General features: G+C 44.1%; 1 protein-coding gene across 2 annotated transcripts in view; it reads left to right on the top strand.

Annotated features, from left to right (window-relative positions):
- The window catches only part of grsm (probable aminopeptidase NPEPL1 granny smith protein), a 57,656-nt gene that overhangs the window by 13,181 nt on the left and 28,164 nt on the right, over nucleotides 1-16,311 (top strand). For both annotated transcript variants that reach the window (XM_050193511.3, XM_050193510.3), the window contains exons 4-5: nucleotides 1,158-1,418; nucleotides 4,913-4,994. In XM_050193511.3, the coding sequence (XP_050049468.1) occupies nucleotides 1,158-1,418; nucleotides 4,913-4,994 (343 nt within the window). The remainder of the gene's footprint in view (nucleotides 1-1,157; nucleotides 1,419-4,912; nucleotides 4,995-16,311) is intronic.

The raw sequence follows: 16,311 nt of genomic DNA, 5'->3' as shown, positions 1-16,311 counted from the left end.
GTGCTAAGGAAGGTCACAAATTGTATGGAATTTCATAAATCGCAGAATGGTGCACAGAGCTTTGCCACAGGGCTTGCACCAGATCCTAGTTTCCTTTCAAAACATTCTGCCGAAAGGTGCCCAAGAGTACGATCTCAAAAACGCAATCTTTGAGCACTGACATAAGGTTGCCATCTCTGTAATAAAGAAACTTAATGGATGTGCTGTGTTCATCCAGATTGCTTTGAAAACGGGAATATTGGCATGGATAAGCTGAGCAAAGCACGAGCTGAGCTCATCCAAAGGAAAGTTTGCCAATATTACATTAATGAGCTGTGCTTGTCCAAAAGCTTAAGGGATTAAATAGAAACTGTCATATCTAGGCCCCTGCTGTTCTTGGACATGGGCTATGGGGCACGGTAGACATTAATGGTAAAAAATTTTTAACCAGTAATTTTGCCTATTAGCTTTAATTGCTCATCTTAGGGCACATGTGGTGCTTGAAAAATTTGAAGCCAAGGACTAGTGAAGTTCTGTCTGCTTAGCAGAAATCCTAAGACGATACAAAGCCTCAATTCTGATCCAAGGCTATGTCCTTGGAATACCTCACGCAGTCTGTGTGCACGATGAACTTTACCCGCCGTGGTTTCTCAGTGGCTATGGTGTTGGGCTGAGGAGCACGAGGTCGCAGGATCGAATCCCGGTCACAGCGGCCGCATTTCGGTGGGGGCGAAATGTGAAAACACCTGTGTACTTAGATATAGGTGCACGTTAAAGAACCCCAGGTGGTCAAAATTTCCGGAGCCCTCCACTATGGCGTGCCTCATAATCGGAAAGTAGTTTTGGCACTTGAAACCCCATAATTTAATTTTTTTTTAACGATGAACTTTACGTCGAAGAATACATATAAGCACTGTTTAGTAACTACCTAGATTCTCAGAGAGTGGCCAGATGCTCTATTAGGTGTGTTGTCAAGAGAGAGAGGAAAATGAAGAAACAGGGAGGTTTGCCCGATGGGAGTACCCAGTTTGCTATTCTGCACAAGGGAGATGGGGGAAGGGTGGGAGTGGGGGGGAGCATAAAAGATAGACTAGTATGGAGGGCAGCCTTATTGAATGTCCTTAACGTTTGTTAATTTCACTGCTCTGAAAATTTTCATCTCAATCTTTTACTTGCAGGTAGTATGTGAGTGGCAAGATGTGTTTGCTAGTGCTTGTGCTGTTGCCAGAGCATTTCCAGTGTACACCCGAAAGTCCAGTGGTACTCCAGGGTCTCACAGTGTTACAGTGGAGTTCCTGCTTGTGGATGGAGCAGGCGGAGGTCGCCACTTGGGTGAACCTGAATTGCGCTGTCTCACTGCAGCTGCAGAAGGCATTCAGTTGACAGCGAAGATTGTTGACACTCCTTGCCATGACATGAACACAGAGGCCTTTATCAAGGTATGACCATTGTGGTAAGCTTTTGCTATAAGTACTGTGTGCAAAACTACAAAACTAGTACAAAACAGTTGCAGTATGCATGAACTTTGCATGATTGAAATTTGTGCAAACCTTATATGAAATTCGGTGCATGTCAAATTTTTTAAGAGAGGCTAGTGGATAAAGGAAACAACCAACTGAGCATGGTTTCTGTAACCCACATGTGTGGAGGCAGGAGAATGAACGCTGCATTGATTTCGCTCATGTGGCTGAAACTGGTCGTGCCATCTGACAAGTGCTACCAGCTAGCGAGTGGCTGCAAACAAGGCACATTGGAGAGAACCAGAAAGTGTGCTTGGACTTTTAAGGGAAAGCTCAAAAGGCAAACTGTAGACAGCTTGGTCTTGCATCTTTGGATGGCTCTACAGTTTCACAACAGTGAATGGTTTCAGGTACTAGGAATGAATATACTTGCTTCAATTCAGTTTCATTATGTACGATTGTCCGACAGAGTTCTTGTGATGCACATTATATGCCGATTTAGCAAGATCCAGGAAAACCGACAAATGACGTGGCGGTGGGATGGTTGAACTGGCAGCTGGCACCATGTGGGAAAAACTGGCCAGGTGGCAATCCTAGTGATGATCCACATTTTTGTAGAGACAGCGAAGTGATACTTCATTAACTTGTATGATTACTGCACATTTTATTCCAATAAAATATTTTGTAAGAGTTTGTTTGGCTGTTGCATGGATGGACAAGCTAATATATTTAGCTGTAGTCACAAAGGTCAGCTTGAAAGGAAAAATTGTCACCCACCCAAATGTAGCATGAAGCTACAAAGAAAACCCATGCAAGTTTCTTGGAAAGAAAGCTTCGTAGTTGAGGAAAAATTTGCCCTAGCCAGGAATTCAAACTCTGAACCAATGCCTTTTCAAGGGGTCCCGTAAAGTCAGCTTGTTTCCCTTTGCAAAATGAAACTGCTCACAAGGGCTGCCTGAAAGAACTGCTGTATGCATCCATTAAGATAGCCGAGAGGACGACAGTGGCAAATGGGGAATAAGTTAATGTGGGCCTGTGGTTGTAGGCATCGTGTGTTCGTCATACAGCACCACCCCAAGCACTTCAGCAAGAGCACGACATACGTTGCAATTTTTGTGCCGCACCCAGGTCTGGGCTTTTGTGCACATAGCCATGTGGATCATGGTTATTGGGTCACCAAGTCAGTGGATTTCATTGCAGTCTTTGACTCTTGTTTTTATCTCCTGCATGTGTTTGCTGAATTGTTTGCTTGTCCAGGCTTTTCATAAAGAGGTATAAAGCATTCAAAACATGAAGCTTATAAGTAGCTTTTTGGATGACTTTGGCCTATTTACTTTAGCATATGCATCGATCAGCACCTCTCCATGAATAGAATTATATGCAATTACTGCTGCTAGCATGAGCATCTTGTTCTGAAATGGCAGGTCCTTGTGACAGTCTCTTTCAGCTTCGTTAGGTTTCTGTTTATGCTGGCTGTTTTCAGTGTCATTCTGATGTCACTGTTAGCATGTTCTCTAGTTAGGTCATTGCCCTGTCAGTCCAGACAAGCCTCTAACATGCTTGACATCCATGCTTGCGGCTACGTGTCCTTACATGTACATTATTGAATTTGTGCTGAACTCGACTACCAGACTGAGCAGTACTTGTTCTGGCTTTTTGTACCTATGTCACAAAGACAAGCCGTACTCATCCAGGCTCCAGCTGCTTCTGCTTAGCTTGCTGGAAATGAGCTGCGCTTGTCAACTCAGTCCTTGCCATGCATTTGAGTTTTGGCATGTGATCATATTTTTGTATGCTTTCGATTACTTTTGCTATCATCTGTTCAGATAATTATGTTTAAGCCTTACACGTGTCTTAAGAAGAGTCCATTTCCATTTTGATTGAGTATGTCGGGTGACTATAAGAGGTAAAGTGCACATGTAATGTAGTACTTTCTCGAGCCGGATGTAATGGCAAGAACTTACTAGAAAAAAAAATTTTCGTCAAATTTTGATGTAATAGTTCCGCGGAAAGCTGCAAGGTGGAGAGAAGTAATTAATAAAGGGAAAATGAGACATCCACCAAATCATAGCAGTTGCTACAAAGGAAACCCATATGGGTTCCTCGAAAGAAAAGCCTCGCAATTGAACAAAGATTCGTCCTGGTGCTGGACTTGAACCCGGGACCACTGCCTTTCCGTGGCAGCCGCTCTACCATCTGAGCTAACCAGATGGCTAGCAGATGGCAGGGTGAAGTCGAACTTATCAACAACTCGAAGTAAAGGCAAGAATTTGACATAACAGTTCGCCTTAGCCCTGCCATCTGCTAGCCGCCTGGTTTGCTCAGATGGTAGAGTGGCTGCCCCAGAAAGGTAGCGGTCCCAGGTTCTAGTCCTGGACCAGGATGAATTTTTCTTCAACTGCAAAGCTTTTCGTTCTAGGAACCTGTACGGGTTTCCTTTGTAGCAGTTGCTACGAATGGGTGGATGTCTCATTTTCCTTTAATTAATTGGCAGATATTGAAAAATGTTTTTATGGAAGAACTTAGGATGTGAAAAGTTAAAGGGCCCCTCGCCAGGCTCCATTTAAAATGTTGGTTGTGGTGGTCCCTGGAAGCTGTAAACCACTGTCCAGTGAGTATTCTAAGGCAAGATCCTTTAAAAAGGGTTTGGCAACAACGAAGATAGAAGCAAGTAAAAGGCTTCAAGCTATGCTCCCTGCAGCAGAGGCTGCCTCACATTATCTTGACCTGCCCACACGTGACATTCCTTTTTTTGCCTTCTTTAATATTGAAGCCCAGGATACATGCAATGGTAACGTCAAAATGCCATTCGTCCGTTTTTTTTTTTTTTTTCATTCCCCTTCTTTTGCTTTACATGCATTTCTGGAGACTGTTTTGTGTTCACTGTCTCACGGGGGGTTCATGTTGCTGCTCGCTATTTGTGTATTACAGGCAGTACAGACGTTAAGCAGAGATGGCAACCTCTGAAGTTGTCTCTTCTGGTATAAAGATCGGCTCCTTTAAGAAAAGCATGTGGGCTTTCGTTCAAACTTTCAGCTGTTTTTGCAGCATACATATTTTGTGACAAGATTGCCACTTCATTATTCATGCAGTGTTCTAGTCTGTTCGCAATGCCCAAATCTGATGATGGGCCCTTTAAACTCTGGGTGCCTTCAAGATTTAAATTGAATGTGCTACTTTGTTTTACAGCTCTTAACTTGTTGACCCTTTACTTTTAATTCAATTTTTTCAGTCACGCTTGTCACATAAGCCACATAGAACTGGGATGTACTGGTTTGAACAGAAGTTGATAAAGCTCAGCGCGCTACCAGCATTTCAGTAAGGGGACTTGCCTTTACCAAGATTGAGACCTATTTGAATTGCATTGTCCACTATGATAGATGAGAACATTAGGTACCTTCGGCTGGGTTGCTGTGAAGTCTTCTGAGTGACTTTCTTTTTGCATCGTTCCCCTTTTGTTTTCTTACTTCCAGGAGGTGGAAATTGTTGGAAGTGCTCTAGGACTCAAGCCCACTATAATCAAGGGAGAGGAACTTAATACCAAAGGTTTTGGAGGTGTGTGTTTTGATTGTTTAAATTATGCTATTTCTTTTACAGCACTTGAATAAATGTACACATTAGAAAGGCCATTTGAATTTTGAAGTGTAGGTATGACCATGTATTCTGTTAGTTAAATGTTAGAATTTAGCTTGAAGAAAATGTTGAAATTTATCTGCATTAGTTTTAATGTAAAGTACATATAGTGGCTTCCTGCTTTCCAGTTATTTTCCATTCTTGTAGTGCTCCATTTAATATATTGTCATTTAAGCCTGCATATTACCATATATTTAAGGAACATTGAAATCCTGCCGCTTAGACTATATGGGTCATATCACGCTACACTTGAATCCCGCTACAACGAAATTGATGGGGTGCGCGAAAAATTTTGTTCTCGCGGAAATTAGTTGTCGTGAAATTATCAAATATGTAGGCGACACATGACTCGCTGACCCAAAAAGCAAGCTTTAATTAAAAAAATTGGTCTGCTTAGCTTGTTTGCACTTCTTGCCAAGCGATAGCACAACTCGACTCTCGCATGCCGCCAGCAGAGCCATTGCCTCATAGTCGCCTTAGGACCCGATACAATGCCTGATTGTACCGAATGCGTCCATGACCTGCGATGAACCCGCCGTGGTTGCTCAGTGGCTATGGTGTTGGGCTGCTGAGCACGAGGTCGCGGGATCGAATCCCAGCCATGGCGGCCGCATTTCGACGGGGGCGAAATGCCAAAACACCCGTGGGTACTTAGATTTAGGTGCACGTTAAAAAACCCCAGGTGGTCGAAATTTCCGGAGTCCTCCACTACGGCGTGCCTCATAATCAGAAAGTGGTTTTGGCACGTAAAATCTATAATTTTTTATGACCTGCGATGTAGTCGGTGGTCTGGGCTCACGTTGCGCGGCTGTTTCATCTTCATCTGCTGAAACAGTCTTCCCAGACACTCTTCAGGAATTCTCGGTCTGTCAATTCTTCGTGCACCACCACGCACGAGTTGGCTTGGATGTATTCGTTCGGATGTACATCGGCGGGCACATCTCCACTTTCCTGCAGGGCTGCCCACGCAGCTGCAACTTCATCAGACGGTGACCCGTCTCCATCACTACCTTCGTTCTCAGAGTCCGAAGTCTTGGCAGCCTGCGCAGTGAACCCAGCACGGCGGAATAAAGAGGTCCACTTTTGTTTTGCGGCCCAACTGCGTGTTCAGAAGCAGCCTTCGAATAAGGCACTCGCAGTAGGCCCGCTTGATGTTCTGGATGACCCCTTGGTCGAGAGGTTGAATGATAGAGGTGCAGTTCGGTGGGGAAAAACCTTAACTGCATGTTTTCCAGCTTGGCATACTCTATAATGTGGGTGGAACATTGTCTAAATGTAGACAAACCTTTCAGCCTTACCTGCCCATGTCCCGGTTGAAGGCTTCCGCCCATGCTCTGAAAATAGCCCGGGTCATACCCGCCCGAGTGTTAGCCACATACTTCACGGAAAGGCTCCAATTTCCTTTGAAGCAGTGTGGTTTGGCACTTTTTCTGATGACCAAAAGTGGCCGCTTGTCAGAACCATCCATATTAGAGCACAGGAGCACGGTTATTCTCTTCTTGCTGTGCTTGCTTCCGTGGCAGCGCAGCTTCTTAAAATCCAGGGTCCTGGTGGGCAGCATCTCGTAGAAGAGCCCGGTCTCATTGGCATTATAAATATCCGATGGTGTGTAGTCTTTCAGGATGCTTGCGAGGCTGGCTGACATCCACAAAGTGGCGCCGTCACTATCCGCCGAAGCAGCTTCACTGCACAAAACTTTGCCAGTGATGCTGTGGCGTGACTTGAATATATTCAGCCAACCTATGCTGGCCTTAAAGTAATCTATTCCTAGCATGCAGGCATAATCCAGCGCATTTTGCCGCAGAATATCGCCGCTAAGGGCGATTTTCTTCGCCTGCATCTCCACGAACCAGGTGTAAACTGCCTTGTCCAAGGCCTCATGCGCCAGCTGAGTCACTTTCTTGTGCTTCACTGACGTCCCTGAAGCTAGCGCTTTGGCTATAGCATCCTTGCTCTTCAATATTGTCGAAAGAGAGCTCGCTGGAATTCCAAGTTCTTCCGTGATGACTGATTCTTTTCTTTTCAGCTTCAGCCTGGGCGATAACTTGAGCCTTCGAGTGAAAAAAACTTGCATTTCTTTACGAGCTGCGATGTGCTTCAGCTGACGATCCAACAGCTTTGAGAGACAATGACCAAATGGCATGCAATCGTTTGTTGTCAAGCGTGCATTGCCTGAATACCTCGTCACACCCTACTGTGATTTGACCTTGCAACTGCTACTTCGTATAGTAATTGGTGTTGTACACCTGAGCCATTTTCATGAAACTTTGAAGAAAATAAATAATTAGAAATAATGTAAAAAGATTATTGCATGTATGTTATTTGTACATGCACCATTTTCCTAACCAATATGACCCAAACATTTCCTCGGATGCTCTTTCACAAGAGCATGTTGCATTGCTGTTACCAACGCGGCATAGCAGCTTTCTGTTTTGTTAACGTTGCGTCATGGCCTGAGCAGCTCCAGTTTGTGTGTTTTTTTTTAATGCTATCAAGGTCGATGCTTTGTCAAGGCATGAAAAATGTTTTAGGGATTTCGATAAGCTACAGTTTAAATAATTTTGGTCATGTCTGCTCCATAAAAACTTTGTTGACATGAAAATGGGTCTGCAAAGTAGTTCATTTTGGAGGGAATTTCAATGCATTATGTTCTATGAGACATTGATGGGGAATGAAAAAATCTTCATTGTGGCGAAAATTTCGTTGAAGTAGACTTCGTTGTTCTGGGATTCGACTGTAGATGATACCGCCAGAAGTTTGAGTAAAAAAATTTCTACATGTTGGTGGCTGCGTGAAAGTGGATTTTCCAGTTTACTCGAATCTTGGCCGGCCCTGATTCTAAGCTGACCCCCAGATGTTCGAAGCCAGAAAAAATTTAAAAAACTTACCTCAAATGTAGGCCGAACAAAAAAGTGAGGACAGTGTTGACAAAATGAAAACAGCATTTATTTAATATGAACATGCTGAGCTCGCTCTACGTTATCGTTGCTGCTAGCCTCGTCACTATATCCCAGACCATGTGCACGCTTGTGGACGCACGCCCATGCATGCGCAGACAGTGCGACACTGCTCGCACACATCGAAACGCAGCGCGATCTTGGTGAACAGCTCCTCTCTGTTATCGCGCGCTTATCTTCTTTATCGCCATCATCTCCTTGTTGCATTACACGCAAAAAGCATCTCCCATTGCCCCCTCCAATGACGGATGTTTTTCTCATCAATGCTGAAGTCCTGCCCATCTTGAACGTTTGATGATGCCTCCATGGCTAGCACAACTTCTTGTTCGAAAGCGGCATTGCTTGTTTGGTACCATCAGGATAAGGCCGTGCTATGGGCTACGCTGCACGCCGATACGACACAGGTCCAAATAGCGACGTCGCTCATGCACTTCAGTTGGCTAGTGGTGCTGCTAATGGCAGCCGCATTACTGACTTATCGAGATGGCGCTAGCTATGCACTGTATTATTTGCAAATACAAATTGGCGCATTTTTTTTAACATCCTCAAATCTAAGCCAACCCTAGAGTTTGGTATACAATTATTTGACAAAAAACTATTGGCCTAGATTTGAATGAATACGGTATTTTAGGCATTAAAATTTAACTTGCCAAATGGGGAGGCCTTTGTTTTCCATGAAGTTGTCTCGGTGGTACAGCACAATATTTTCTTTCAGTCATATGTTCAGCGACTGATTTGTGCTAATGCTGTTTTTCGTAAATACGCGAGTTACTATCATTGTTCAAATGTAGTTCGTTAAAACTATAATGACAAAAATGTTCTATCAGAATGGAAGATTTCAGTGACTTCTCTCGAATCTGGGCAAAATTTGGCAAAATATAGAACTTGATATGCTTTCAAACAATTTCTATGAGGGCTGTACTATATATATGAGAGCTGTGCTGAGTGATGCAACTATTGAATGTATGCAAGTCTAAAAACACACAAGAATGGGTGTTTGGTGGTATGCGGCACTATCTTCATTGCAACAATGGATTGCCATTTGGCAATAACAAGTTACATGATCTCGCCACAAGGACATAAAACAAATTGGCAGCACACATTGTCTTGTTTCATCAACGTGTGGCAATATAATTTCTGGTGAAAGAACTAATTTAAGCTATAGAAATTCATAAGAAACTTCAGCTCGTGTGTGGTGACACATGAATGAGCTCGAGCAGTGTTCGAGTATGGGTCAGGCATTTTAAAGATGATCAGATGAGCATTGAAGATCAGTCTAGGAGTGGTCATCCCTGAAAAGCGACAATTGAAGCCAACATTGAGACTCTTGAGGCACTCATCAAAGAAAACGAGTAATAATAAATGAAATAGAAGAATGCTTGAAGATAGAGTTCAGTGAAGTTAAGGAGATAATTGAAAGGTTAGGTTACCAGAAAATAAATGCTGCTTGATACATTAAGACGCTGTAGCAGCTCAGTTACTCATTTCACGGAAAGCGACTTGCAAGAAAAAGGGATCATGACAATGCCCTCGCGCAATAGTGGATGGAATTGCGGAATGTAAATGAAAGTGCTTTGGCACCCACCTCAAATGGTATTGCCTGTAGTGTCTCGTATCCTTGATGCTCAAATAGGATCGATGATATAGGATGCGACGGTACATTCTGTCATCTTAGGCAGAGTGTGCTGAAATTAGAATTGCAGCAGTGTCTACTTAAAAACTATGTGGGGCTGTTCTGTACTGTTTTCAGCAATATCATAGTGCACACAAAGGAACACAGATATTTGTGTACGAGTATGACCTGAAGAAGGCTGGGTAACATTTGTGGCATGAAGAAGGGTCCTTGTATAGGTTTCCTATGACAATATTTGGGTTAGGAAAACCATTCCACTCTGCAGCCAAGATATCTTGCAGAACTGAAATGAAAGCCCACCTTAACATCCAAAGTAGTTAGTGCTGTCGAGTCTTGATAATTCGAACTCGAAGGGGCCCAAATAAATTAAAAGAACTTGTTCTTGAAGTATTCGTGCACCATAGCATGATGCACGAAGAGTGCGAGTCGTGAAACATTGTGGAACTCAAGCACACTTGCGCGAGGACCATGAAACTGCCTATGCCGGCCAATGCTCGCTTCCCAATAACGGCAGAAAACGTAACTTCAGGGAGTGGGTTAAGGTGGCACTGGGTCGGTACGGAGGCATGCGTGCATAGAGACCATTGAAGGTGAGGGAGGTGAGAGGGAGGCTGAGGGGAGCGTAGTTCCGAGGAAGGGCGGGAGGGTAGTGGATTTGCTTTCCCACCAGCTTGATAAATGGTGCTGATTACCTCTGCCACTTAAGACTGCCACCGAAGCAGTGAAGTTGCCGAGGCCAAACTGAGCCTCCGCCGATGCTTCCCTCTGCATGCTCACAATGTTTTTCCTTCGTCTGCTGAGAGATAGGTGCTGCATTTATTCTTCGTCCTGCATTCTTAACGTGAGTCATGTCTTATCAAGGTGACTAATTCGTCACTGATCATAATAATGTTGGTGTCCTCCCTTCTGTCATGGTGGTGCCATGTTCAAAAGACAAGGAGAATGAGCTACTGACTGTCTCCTTCGCATCCTTGCATTCAGGGTCTGACTTGTCATTCAGAATCTGATATGGTGCACTGTCTCCAACAACCTTTCCATTGGGACGATCTCGGTTTAGACTCGCCATTGTAAAAAATTGCTGGCTCTCCTGTACTCGAGAGTAGATGCAAGCATGAAATGGAAACTGGCAAAGCAGATTGGTTGGAGATGATACTAGCCACAATCTTGAAATTTGTGTAGTGTATGTTAGCAACTGCACACCCCACCACACCACACTACACCACGCCATACTGTGCACTGGTCCATATGGATGCTGCCCAACTAGAAAAAGAAAACCGGCTGAAGGTGGCATGACAGGCAGCGAAAGACACCAGGGAGACAGAGCGGATTTCCAAGCTAGAAGAAGCAAAATGCCTGAAGGAGGTGCCACGCAGCATGGCGCCGATCTCTCTAGGCGACGCGAAACCCGCGCCGCGAATCTCGCGGACCGCTGGTGTTCAAAAGAGCACAGGCAACCCTGTCTCGGCACCAAAAGATGGCAGTCTTTGGATATATGGCAGTCGCTATTGGAAATAACAAATAACATACTACATACTAGAAGTTAAAGCTTCAGTGATATTGTGAACAAACATTAGGAAAAACTCTGCAGCAATATTTCTTGTAACTTGTTTGGGCAGTAACTAGTGTGTGTAATGCAGTCCTGTCCATAGGGTTGGGGGCCAGAGACCACATTTTCTTAAGTTTTGACTGGTTGCCCAGGTGATCTCCTTTTGTTCTCGCAACTAGCCCTGATGTTCTCATTTGAGCGCCCGGATAATGGCTCTGGCTTTTGGCTCAAGGTCACTTGAAGGTTGCTGACAATGGGAGCTAAAAGCATTTCATGCTTAAAAACAAGCGTGAGTGAGAGCAGACGTGAGCAGATGACAGTGCGGAACAAGCAGTCCATCTGAACCAGACGCAAGTACGAATAGAGCCTTTCGGCACGTCCTCATGACACCAGTTTCTTGCACGAATGTCACTGTAGGGGCCACTCTAATTGGTCTCCTCCGCTGGCGGCTTGCTTTCCACTGCGGCGAGCCATGAGAAATCTGCCTGAGACCAATCCCTCCCGCGGCACGCGTTTTACTGCTAGTGTGGCTGGGGCATTACAGTGTGATGCAGAAACAGCTACCTTGCCATTTGAGAGAGGGTGAAATTTCCACCACATGTTCTTTTTGTTCGTGCGTGGCATTGAGGGGTCTCTCCTAAGCTTTTCCTCTATAGCGGGGTCAGAGCACTGCTGGTCGGAGGCACTGCTGCGTGATTTGGCGGACTGCTGAGAGCATTGTTGGAGCGCAGTATTTTCGAATTAATCGTTAGAAATGCTTGCACGTTCGATACACCGGGCATTTTAACCTATTGGAATACACATAACTTTGATAGGACCATAGTTGGTTCGAATAAACAGAAAGTTTGAATTAAGTGTGTTCGAATTAGCGAGGTTCGACTGTACAGTCGAGCCCTCTTATAACAACATTCAAGTGTCACGAAAATTCCATTGTTATAACCGGGTTGCATGAAAAAAAAATATCAAAATGGCGGATGGCGTAGCTGTTCAGAGAAAAACTATAATGGAGGGGAGGCCAGTTCTCCTCCCCACCACCTTCCTCCATCCGGCTTCTGATTGTGTTGACTCATTTAACTGTGTAACTCTGCTTCCTGCACGTTCCGATCGCATGTTGTTAGCAAGCCGCGACTGTTGGCGTTCAAGAATGGCACTGCTATAACAGCTACAAAGAAGGGTCACGGGCTGCAAGTGACATACGAGCTCCGCCAAGGCATCGCTTGGTGGACCCAAAAGGCGCCTTTTAAGAAATGTGGGAAGGTTGCCGTGGCAGCATCTCTGCTTTAGAAATTCAGAAGAAGCACTGGGACGTGATCACCACAAGCACCTTGCCACGTACTTCCCACTGGCTTACATGAGAAAACCGCATGTCCATCAGCCTTGCTTGCTTTACGCTAAGCTTGCCAACAACCTTCTCCAAGGCATGCAGGTGCTCCACGTAGGGAAGCGGAAAGTCTCTCATGAAAACAAGTCCATGAGTGACTGAATCATCTATAAGACTTCCGATGGGGACAATGTTGAGGCAGCCTGCCATACTGCATCAGCGCTGCCGTCGCTGTTGCTATTCGATACAAGCACGTTCGCGATGATCGCCTCACCGGTTAGAAGCACTTAGTCTCCAAATCTGTTGCAGTGTGCTTTCTTTTCGCCGGCAACATCATGCGTTGCCAATGATCAGTGGGCGGATCAACCATCTTCCGTTTCGGCGACAAGCCAAGTGAGACTGAGAAACAACGTGGCCAGGAATGACTTCAATGTAACGAACAAAGACAAGCATGAGTGACTTCATCCGTTAGCAGAATTGTGCAGAATGAGGGCCATAGAATAAACACCCAACTGTGAGGGCCCATCGAGCAATCTGAGAGCAGCACCACCAGCGTTCTCAACGCAGTTGACGCGGTGCATTAGTGTTTCGGAGCATGGCACGGCACAGCTATGGGCGCAGCCCATTCATGTTCGGAGGCGTGGAAGGGCGACAGGAGAGATGCACGCGAGGCTGGCACGCATCTCTCATGGAGAGAAAGCGCGTGGCGGCAATTGGGGTGGCAGGCGATCGTGCAGCGGCTCGCATTTCATTTTTTCTTTTTTCTTTTCAAGGATTTCGCATTCCATTACCTTTTGGCTTGGACACCCAGCAGCCAGATTTCGTTATAACTGATAATGTGGCATGGGGACATTGTAGTAAGCGGGTTATTTCCCCATAGAAAACATACAAAAGTTGACGGTGAAGCAGCTTTTCATTGTCATAACCAATATATTGTTAAAACCGGTATCGTTATAAGTGGATTTGACTGTATTACCATCTGACTTTCTGCAAGTTCTCTCATTTAAAATTATGAGAATTTTCCACTCTGCTGACATATGTAGCATTGGGTAGCTTCACAAGGTCCATGCTTTTTTAGATATGTACTGAATGATTTCTGGCATTTAAAGATAGTTTTCATTAACTTCTCTCAATTGTAGGATGCACTGGAAAGCATACAGATCTAGACTTGTATAGTGTAACGATCAGGTTGCAATTCTTTTACCACTACATCAGTGGTCTGAGCAGCGCTTCGGCTACGGTATTACCAGCATGGTCTAATAGTCAGTGGTGGATAAGAAAAGAAATAGGTGGAAAAGAATCCTTACGTCACATACAGGTCCTACTTGCTGCGAATTTTACTCTGGCCACCAACACAGCTTTTCGTGGCTTGAGCACTTTTTTTTTTTTTACAGCGAAGCTGTTAGCTTCTAGTTAGTTGGAATTTTTCGTGTGTACGTCTGTTAGCAAAAATGTGGGCCAATTGCGGTGGCAGTGCAAGGTCAGGAGCAGTAGCTCGTACTACCGTAAGGCAGAGGCTTCAAGTACTCAGCAAAGTGAAGTGAACAGTGCATACATTCTTTGCAATCGTGCATACAACATACAGAACAGCATACATTTCAATAAAGAACAAGCCCAAAACATGCATCTGAACCACATAATTGATAAGGCGTTCTTGGTAATAATGCGAAGCACGTAGCGCTCCTCGCATATGTTTCCTGGTAAAGATTACTGCTGGGCAAGCTGCCGCGGTGACGGCAGCTTGCGACGGGGGCAGTGATGTCCCTAGCCTTTTGTATATGAAAGAACCAGCCAAGCAACTGATTTCATTGTTGCAGCACTTCTATATGCGGCAGTGGGCTGTCAAAATTACCATTACTACTATTGCTCTAAATTATTATTATTACCATTACCCTAAAGCAATAAAGCATTGCATACACCCCTCAACAGTTGTGGTGGTGGTTTTCAACAGCTTCGCTTTACATCCACTTTCGTAAGGCCGGGATGGCGAGTAAATTTTTTTATCTAGGAATCTCATTATATTCAATGTTTTTACTGCTAAATATATATAAATATTATAGCATATATTTTCAAGATATAGTTTACTTGCAAGTAAATTAACTTCTGCATTTTTTTTAGTTTAACTTTTAGTATTCTTTCAAGAAAAGTCACTTATGTCAGATATTTGACGACGTAGATCTCCGTCGTTGTTGTCTGATGTACCGATAATTTGAAGCAAAGTATTTCAGCAATAGAATCAGCTTGCACATTAGCAAAAAACAGCATGAGCAAAATCAGTCTCCTAAGAAAAAAAATTCAGCATGGTACATTTAACCCTTTCAGAGTCGATTTTTTTCGCCATATGCCATTACCCAGGGTCGATTTTTTTTATTGCAGATTTAAATTTTTCAGAGGGACCTATTTAAAAAAAAATTTACCGGGATTCTTCTAGGGTGACCATAAAGTGACAAAAAAATATTTTGCATTGGCATACATGCACTGTTTATTCATGAATAACAACAATAAAAAAAGGAAATGTACTTATAAGACTTAAAACTTTGATGCATTGTTATACACATAGTTCTAGGCTTAGAAGATGTGCACACGAGAAAATTTCGCAACTCTCAAATGTTCCTGCTCTTAGACTAATATTTACATCCATAGCGTAATATAACTGCGTAAGTGAGTGCACTCAAGAAAACTGTGTGGTTTTGTGCCCGTCAAAAAAGCAGAACGTGCGACAAACTTCCGCTAATCTTCATGTTATCGCCAACCAGAGGCAATTAGTTTTCGCGAGTCTCCAAAAACAAAAATAGGGAAACACATGCGTGGTGGCAACCATCGTATGCGCACCCCTGTGACCAATAAATGAGCAAGTAACAGGCGGTCGCCCTTTGAGTGATTAGTAATGATATAGCCATCAATTTTACGAGTGCAAGAAGCCAAGACCGCCAGCGGAGCAAAACCCTAACTAAACGCCACCAGCCTGCACGCGTGCGAGTGCGTGAGCGGTAGTATATGGACGCACCAGAGCAAACAAACCATGCAACAAAAACTGACAGAGGGAGGCACAAGAAAAAAATTCCCTGTATTCCCGTGGAAGCATATGCCAGGAAAGAAAAAGTTAGGAAATTGGCGTGCTTTTTAAACATATAGATGGTGCCGTAAATATACAGCATCGACCGTTTTGGACTTGTTCGTGGCACCGTATATTTACGTCATTGATCCTGAAAGGGTTAACATCAGTTTTTGCAGAAAGCTGAAATCTTGCTGTTCGACTAGAAAATTTTTGATGGTTAGAATAAACTTGGAAATTAATTTTCACGCAGCCACAAAACATGTACAGTCTCGTCTGCTCCTGTGTGAAAACAGATGTGATTCATTGCATCTGTTTTTGTGTAACCCTCAAATGGGGACCTGATTTATGGCCAACTGTGTCCCTGCCATGGCAGAACTTAGTGCGTAAGGTAAACTAAGCCACTGGATGACTAAATTTTACTGGAAAAGCAACCTTTGGTGACAGGGAGTCCCAGTCTGTGAATAGCGAGGGCACAACTTAGCTCGACAAAAGGGAATCAGGCTCTTGCTCAAAGGAGTCCAACTGCAATTAGAAAACTTTTCTATGGAGTATAAATCTAATGGGCTGACCTACTACAGCGATGCAAATCAATGTGGCCTAACTATGCAAACGTGCCAGATGCACACAGTGTGCCCATCTGGCCTCTCAGTGTAATGCATCATGTTCCTCTTATAATAATATAGAATTGAGCGATGGGTGATGCATCACCATGGACATGCACCCG

The sequence above is a fragment of the Dermacentor andersoni genome, chromosome 1 (genome assembly GCF_023375885.2).
Source record: "Dermacentor andersoni chromosome 1, qqDerAnde1_hic_scaffold, whole genome shotgun sequence".
Taxonomy (NCBI): domain Eukaryota; kingdom Metazoa; phylum Arthropoda; class Arachnida; order Ixodida; family Ixodidae; genus Dermacentor; species Dermacentor andersoni.
The sequence above is the reverse complement of the archived record's forward strand: the minus strand, read 5'-3'. Positions and strand labels throughout refer to the sequence as shown.